We start from the raw sequence: 7,731 nt of genomic DNA, 5'->3' as shown, positions 1-7,731 counted from the left end.
AATCCTCACCACCCCCCCCCCCCCCCAACAACTCAAATCAGATAATAACTCTTTGTTAATGAATGACATGACACTGATCTTGGATTTTTAGTGGCCACAACAGCCATTTTATTATTTAGTACCAAAGCCAAATGAACAATTTTAAGAAAATAACTGACCGCGGGAGTTAAGGTCCTTGATGTGATGCCCACCACCAAAATAACCAGTATCTGCCCACATGGCCCCCAGCCGCACAACACCACCTCAGGGACTTGTAATCAAACATCAGATACTAGGTAACTAATGATGGACCCGTTAAGACAGGGATGCCATACCAAAGATGGCTCCCCACTGCCACTTAAACATCAAGAGAATATGTTGCACCTCAAGGACCCTAATACCCTGACCAACTGCAGTGACAAGAAAAACAGATAAAAAAGGACAAAGTAGCCAAGAAGGTAGAAAACAAGAGAAGAGCACAAAGGCAACAAAAAACAAATATGGCAAACAGGGTGGTAGGGCTGGAAGCTGTTTCTATGATGCGGACCCCACTGAGACCGGAACTTTCCTTCCCAGGGAGCCACCTATACCCCACCTCTCAGCACCATGACCAATCAGGTAAGCGACCCCACCCAAACACCCCCTGATCGATAACAATTGAACCCTCACTAAACCCAGTTAGCCTCTCCAAGACCTTGTCATGTACGCCTCCGTCTGCTGTTCCAGGCCTGACTTTATGGCTAAGCGCATATTTGTGTGAAATGTGTAATAGAAGCTCTCCTGTTGTTTTTCCTGAAATTCCTTTTTGATGCTAATCAATAGCAGCCGCAGTTGATTTGTGGAGTGCTGCTATCCTTAATTTTCACTATATTGACCAGACTTGAGCTGCGTGGCAAGTATTTGTAGACCTACCTGCACTGCATCTTGGATACAAATTCAATGTATGCATTTTACCAGTCCTTAGATTTGGTGGCTGCATTAGTTTTCTTTTTTTTTTTTTAGTTTTTTCCCTTTATTTTTACCTAGTGATCCTGCTAGTAACATACACCATCAGGGTTATTCACAAAAGGGTGAAGAGTTTCAAGAAGGCACAAGTGAACAATCTAGGACAACATAGCTGATTTGGAAAAATTCTCCTATTTCACTTTCCAGTTCAGCTATGTTGTCCTAGATTGTTCACTTCTCCTGCCTTCTCCAAACTCTTCACCCTTTTGTGAATAGCCCTGCATGTCTTTGGCGGGACACTGATCACTCCCTGTACTGATGAAGGAGCAGGGTTGTCATTTTAGGACAAGAATTACATAATGTAGGGAGGATGTGTTAAGTAGTTTTGAAACACTTCTGGATACTCTTTTGAGATAAGACTAAAGAGTCCACAAAATACAGAACACCACTGGGTGTCTGACGAGATCCACAGGTATTTTTTTGTACTAATTGAACTGAACATAACATAGCAGAACGTTTTCAACAGTATATTTAGCACACCAAAAGGGAGCAAATAATGAAATTCATTGTTATGCTTTCATATAATTTAAAGTGCTCGTGTCCCAGACTATGGACATACTTTTTATATATATTCTCAACAAGCAACAAAAGAGCTTTAAAACATCCATCTCTGATTTCTCTAGCTGTATGTATTTTGAAGTAATTAATTCTCAAAGATCATCAGTGAACACGACAAAGACTCTAAGGACTCTAGCCTGTACACAAGTTCACTTTTAAGGTTAGGAATAACAGACTGTCTTTGTATACTCTTTTTTCAGCAGTGGAAGCCCTGCCACCAGCACTGTGTTCTCAGTTCTGAAAACAAAAGTACCATTTCTCAGTTTAGTTATTCTCATGCAAAAATTTGGTCCTTAAAGTGGACTTTCATTTAATCTTAAGGTGCCCATACACCTGCCGATTTATCGCACGATAATCGCGGGAAATCCCGCAATCGTACGATAATCGGCAGCTGTATGGAAGTTTCTACTGTACGGTCGCACGTCTTTTGTCTTACGAGCATGTTTGAAAACCCGCCGAGAATCGTACGATTTTTGGCGGGTTTGTGGCCTGCTCGTAAGACATATGCTGCACGGGCCGGTGTGCGCAAGCGCACACTGCCTGTTCAGCATTGCAGTCATCGGAAGCCCTCCCCTCAGCAGGGCGGGCTTGCGATGATCGCAAGTACGATCTGCCTGTCCAAGATGTGCAGATCGTACGTTTTTTTTAATTACCTTACAACCATCGCAAGACAAAAGTCTTGCGATGGTTGTAAGGTGTATGGCCAGCTTTAGACAATGCATAAGCCTAACCCTGCCGCTCCTGTTTACACTTTGGTAAAAAAAATTTGGGTAGCAAGCACCCTTTTCAGCAGGCACTGCTCCCACTTCCTTGCTAGGCAAGGATTACATCCATACATCCACTCAGTGCCCCCCCTCCCCCTTCCCCACTTGCAGACTCCTGGGATGCATGTCACACATTCCTGGAGGCAATGCGTCCTTCATTCTGGGGCATGCACAATAGGGGAGCTGCTGGGGGTGATCAGGAAGTCATTCCTTAATCCAAGATGGCAGCTTGGGAACCCAACGAGCTCTAAAGACTTTGGGTTCTAGAAGACAGCACTGTACTTCTTCGCCTGGAAAATATTTTTTCTTGAAAGTCAGTAGCTGCAGTACTTGTAGTGCTTTTTTCCAGTACACCACACTCTGAATGGACTCCTAAAAACATACCTGCACCATTTGTGGCCAACACTGTGCACCAAAAGGCATTTGCATTCACATCCATGCATTGTGGTGCACTATAAAAGTCTTGCGATGGTTGTAAGGTGTATGGCCAGCTTTAGACAATGCATAAGCCTAACCCTGCCGCTCCTGTTTACACTTTGGTAAAAAAAATTTGGGTAGCAAGCACCCTTTTCAGCAGGCACTGCTCCCACTTCCTTGCTAGGCAAGGATTACATCCATACATCCACTCAGTGCCCCCCCTCCCCCTTCCCCACTTGCAGACTCCTGGGATGCATGTCACACATTCCTGGAGGCAATGCGTCCTTCATTCTGGGGCATGCACAATAGGGGAGCTGCTGGGGGTGATCAGGAAGTCATTCCTTAATCCAAGATGGCAGCTTGGGAACCCAACGAGCTCTAAAGACTTTGGGTTCTAGAAGACAGCACTGTACTTCTTCGCCTGGAAAATATTTTTTCTTGAAAGTCAGTAGCTGCAGTACTTGTAGTGCTTTTTTCCAGTACACCACACTCTGAATGGACTCCTAAAAACATACCTGCACCATTTGTGGCCAACACTGTGCACCAAAAGGCATTTGCATTCACATCCATGCATTGTGGTGCACTAAGGTTTGATTTTGTTAAATCTATATTTGTGCATTGGGCTGCCGTTAAAAATGGGATGAGAATGCAATTCTGCTACATTTAGTTACAGCATTTAAGAAGAACTCCTGGAATTTAAAAAAAATGTACCTGTGCAGTGGGGCTACCCCAACTCTTCAAGGGATAAGTGCTTGTTTTTTCTAGCAGATATACTCACCTGATCCTCAGCACAACCGGGCTGCTAGACTGCAGCCTCTTCTCCCCCCGGTTTTGGCAGTCTAAGGACCACTGAAGTCATCACATCTAATGCAGGTCTATTGGCTTGCATTAGACGTGAGGACGCCGGTGAATATTCCGCAGCTGGAGCAAAGATTGAAAGAGGTGAGCACTGACCACCATGGGACTGAGGATCAGGTGAGTAAAACTGCTTTATTTTAGCCCCCTAGACAAAACAAGCACTTAACCCTTGCAATGCGGGGGTAGCCCCACTGCAAGGGTAAGTTTTTTTTTAAATTCCCAAAGTTCTTCTTTAATATCAGACTTTGGCAATACAGGTATTTTATAGTAGGGGTTATATAAATATATATTCATGTTCATGTTTTTTTTTTATAGAGAGAGAGAGAGCTATTGTAATTGATGCCACTAGTAGTTACAATAAATATGCACATGTTCATTTATTTTCCTTGAGACACGCTGCTTTGACAGAAATGTGCTGAAGCACTGCAGATTCCATGAAAAGCCATAGAGGTTATTTGAAGAAGGAATGAAGAAGTAGGACTGCACCTTTAATAATCACTAAGCTGTCACACGTGATGCCTGCTTGAAGTCAAGTCAAAGTCAGAGCAAGGGAATTCATTGCTACTGCATCCTGGGTTAGTTGTTTACTCCTTTCCCTCTCGCTGAAGCTTACAACTGCACCTGCTGCATGCAAAGCGCCTGGAGCACAGCAAGCCATTTAATACCTAGGCTAAGGAGTAATGTAACGTACACTTCCAGCCAGTTAACAGAGAGAAAAGAACAGAAGTTCCTGGGGAATCTTGTCAGTGCTTTTCTCTCCGCTAAGCTTTGGTGTCAGGCATGCTGATACAGGGAAGACGGCTAAAGTCACTTTCAGAAGACTGTTACTGGGAAAGGTGCTGAGACTGGCTGGCTGTCTAAAATTGGCATCACTTCATTGCTTTTTTTTAAAATCTGGAAATGTATCGAACAAGCTGGTAGGGATCGATACAGTGCTTTTTCACTTTTCTTTGAGAATTTGGCATTTCCACCTGAGTGGGTAGACTGTCGTCTCTTGTGACCACAACTGCTAGACAGACTATGTGATCCAATAACGAGATTTTTTTTTTTTCTGAACCTTTTCTAAGGAAAATGAAGCAAACATGCAAGGCAGCAAACAATACCAAGAAAATAACATTAGAGTGAAAGTCTCAGGTCCAGGAATGACTCATAGGTCTCATCCCAATGGTACTTTTAAAGGACACCACTAGTTTCCACGCCTGCTGGCACCTGTATGATGCTTGAAGACCGAAATGTAGCAGCTTCTTCTTCCACAGCCTCCTTCCCCTCCAGCCCTTTTATACCCAAAGCTACTTACAGGAAAATTAAAAGGTGCTTTAGCTTCCGGAGAGGTATGTCTGCATCTGTTGAATCCATTTATTACTAGAACTGATATGCTGCAAAAACGGAATAGTAAGCAATCTGTATTCTCTACTGCTACATAGAAAATAACTATATTAAAAGGAGCTTTTCCTTTGTTGTTTTGGGATTTTCCAAGTCTTCATGTATTGTGTGGTCATTATTTTTCATAGAAAAGAAGAGATCTGAAAATGTATTTACATTTTTGCATACTTTCTACTTTACTGATATACTCAGTATGTCAGATCCATAGCTGGGTGGAATGCAAAGAATCAAGGGGTGGTTTAGGAGTAATGAACTCAATCACATACCAAGGGAAAGAGGAAAGACTCACAATGCTTTCTAGCTCGTTTGGCCGACCAGAAAAGCTAGCTTTACTATTGACTGTACACAGTTTTCACAGCAAGATGAAGACTTCTGTTCAGAAAATAAACAGTGTTAAAAGACATTGTTTACACTATAGTGATTTATTGTTGGTGTCATCTGCTCTTACTTGGTGACACTTAACACTTTCATTATTTATCATCCAAATAATGAAAACAAATAAGACCGCTTTACCATATATGCATGTGCATTTCAATAATTATCAGTGTATGCATATATTTATTATTTATTTATTTACTTCGATCCATCTGCTTGTTGAATAAAATCAAAAAATCTCACTTTAGGGATGCTGTAAAACAATAATAAAGGCAAACCAACTGTTACTTGATTGCATTAGTTTACGTCAGTGAAAAGGTAAATGGATCAGTTGATGTTTGAAGTAAACAAAAGGGTAAAATGTGTTCCTTAGTCCCTCACACAATCTAAGATGCTATAACGGTAATAGATGTAAAAGCCACACTCCAGCCAAAACGTTTTCTTTTTTTTAGTTTTGTACAGGGGGCGAAAAGGTTAGAATTGTTAAAGTTAACATGTCTTTATTGAGGCTTCCTTTCCAAGTGATAGGGCGTCATAGAAAGTGGTGGGAAATCTCCCAGAAATAAAACAGAAATAAAAAAAAAAAATTCATTAGTAAAGTGGGGAGGAGGAGTGAAAATATCTGTCATGTTTTTATTGCTCTGTGTTTTCCTGAGACACCTATACCTTCTCATTTCTTATACTGGTGTCACCAGGACAGGAAATGTGGGGAATTTCCTCGGTAAGGCTGCAGACAGCACAAACAAAATTAGCTTGAAAGAGGTTTAAGTTTTTACCCACTCTATTGAAAAATGTATTCAGTGGGGTTGAGCTTTAAAACATTTAAGATATATATTTAAAATGATAGTGTTACTTTAAAGTGCACCTGTGCCTAGACTATGAATATTAAAGTATTTACATATACTAAATAAGCCCTCATCCATCTTTCAAGCTGCATGTACTGTAAAGTAATTCATTTTCAAAGATCAGAACAAAGATTTTAACAATCATTGGTCAATTTCTAGCCCCTTAGAACTATCTGCTGGTTGTTTAAATTAAAGGGCTGGCAGCCCACCAAGATTCTTGTGTAATAGAAAGTAGTGGTGAAAAAAAGACTAAGGTTTCAGGATCTCTGTTTAAAGATTGCATTTTTTCCACAATAGCACTAGCTACAGGGGTGAATGAGGGCTTATTTAAAGTGGTTTATGTAAAAACTTTAGTGTAGACAGTCTGGGGACAGGTTCAAATTAAATAGACTCTAAACATTATAACTGTTAAATGGGCAAGCTTGGTTGATAGTGGGTGACGTTTACAAAGGAAAACATTTAAAGAACTCTAGCAAAACTTCTATTTAGTTTTCTGGGAAAGCTTACAACAACTTTCAGTTTTTGTTGTTACCACTTGTGTCCCCATTGGGGAGATTTCCCCTCACATTATCTCCCATTGACACCTTGGAATTAGGCTTAAAGTGTACGTAAGACTCTTCTCAGGTCTTTTTTGTTATTTTGACGTTTGTGTCCTAATGGAGAGATGCCCCTTCATTTTCTGTCCTAGAGACACAGCAGGAATTATAAGAAGGAGATGCCCCCTCTTAGTTGTCACCAGAACATGCATCCCTATTAGAAGATTTCCGCTCAATTCCTGTTTCTGTGACAACTCAAAATGTTGGATTTTCTATCTGTTTCTGTACTGGAGACAAAAGTCACCAGGACCAATAGCAAGGGTAAATCTACCTTGACTGACAGCAATAAAAAACTAGGTAAGAGTTTCAAACTTTTTCACATTCCATTGAAATCTAAAAAAAAGTTTTACATAAGGGTATAATGGCTCAAAAGATAAAGACTGGATTGTAGAACTGTTATCTAAAATATAACGCAAGCCCAAAAAGGCAACTCCATTTACATTCTGACACCACTTTAAAGAGGAACTGCATCCTTATCTTAAAAATGACAACATAGGCACCTTTAGAAATGTTTAGTACTGGCAATCTACAAACAGATACTTAGAGATAATTGGTGGTGTTTTATTCTTTGCATACCTTATTTTTTTTCTTCCCCATTTTTCTCATAGTGGCCGTTTTCAGGAAGGGCAGATCAATCCATCTCCCTTTACTTCCTGAAATCCGGGGTCTGCCTCTTGTAACAGTGCACATTTTCAAAGGGGGAAAATGCCTTTCTCCTGAGATCTCACAAAAGTTTGCCGTGTACAGATTAGATTTTCCAGGAGGGCATGGGTGATGTAGCCTTGGCCTCATAGATGCATTTTGAGAAGGCCACATCACTGGTGATGATTTATTATCAGCAAGAAGAGCTGCATGCTGATGTAAATTTTAGTTAAAGGGGGTAAAGGTCTTTATGATTTGAGCTCAGTAGAGTAGTGGGGGGGGGGGGATAACTTTTAATATACAGTGTAA

The 7,731-nt window shown here is 40.9% G+C and overlaps 1 protein-coding gene across 7 annotated transcripts in view; it reads left to right on the top strand.

The window, feature by feature from the left end:
• The window catches only part of ARHGAP24 (Rho GTPase activating protein 24), a 600,350-nt gene that overhangs the window by 537,561 nt on the left and 55,058 nt on the right, over window positions 1-7,731 (top strand). The window contains exon 1 of one of the 7 annotated variants that reach the window (XM_018576198.1): window positions 4,652-4,912. The exons of the other annotated variants lie outside the window; for them this stretch is intronic. Within the exon in view, the coding sequence (XP_018431700.1) occupies window positions 4,795-4,912 (118 nt within the window). The 5' untranslated portion in view covers window positions 4,652-4,794. Of the gene's footprint in view, window positions 1-4,651; window positions 4,913-7,731 lie in introns of those variants that run through there. 7 annotated transcript variants of the gene reach the window in all.

Source organism: Nanorana parkeri, unplaced genomic scaffold (assembly GCF_000935625.1).
Source record: "Nanorana parkeri isolate BGI_ZX_2015 unplaced genomic scaffold, ASM93562v1 scaffold59, whole genome shotgun sequence".
Lineage (NCBI taxonomy): Eukaryota > Metazoa > Chordata > Amphibia > Anura > Dicroglossidae > Nanorana > Nanorana parkeri.
This window is presented reverse-complemented; position numbering and strand designations above follow the sequence as displayed.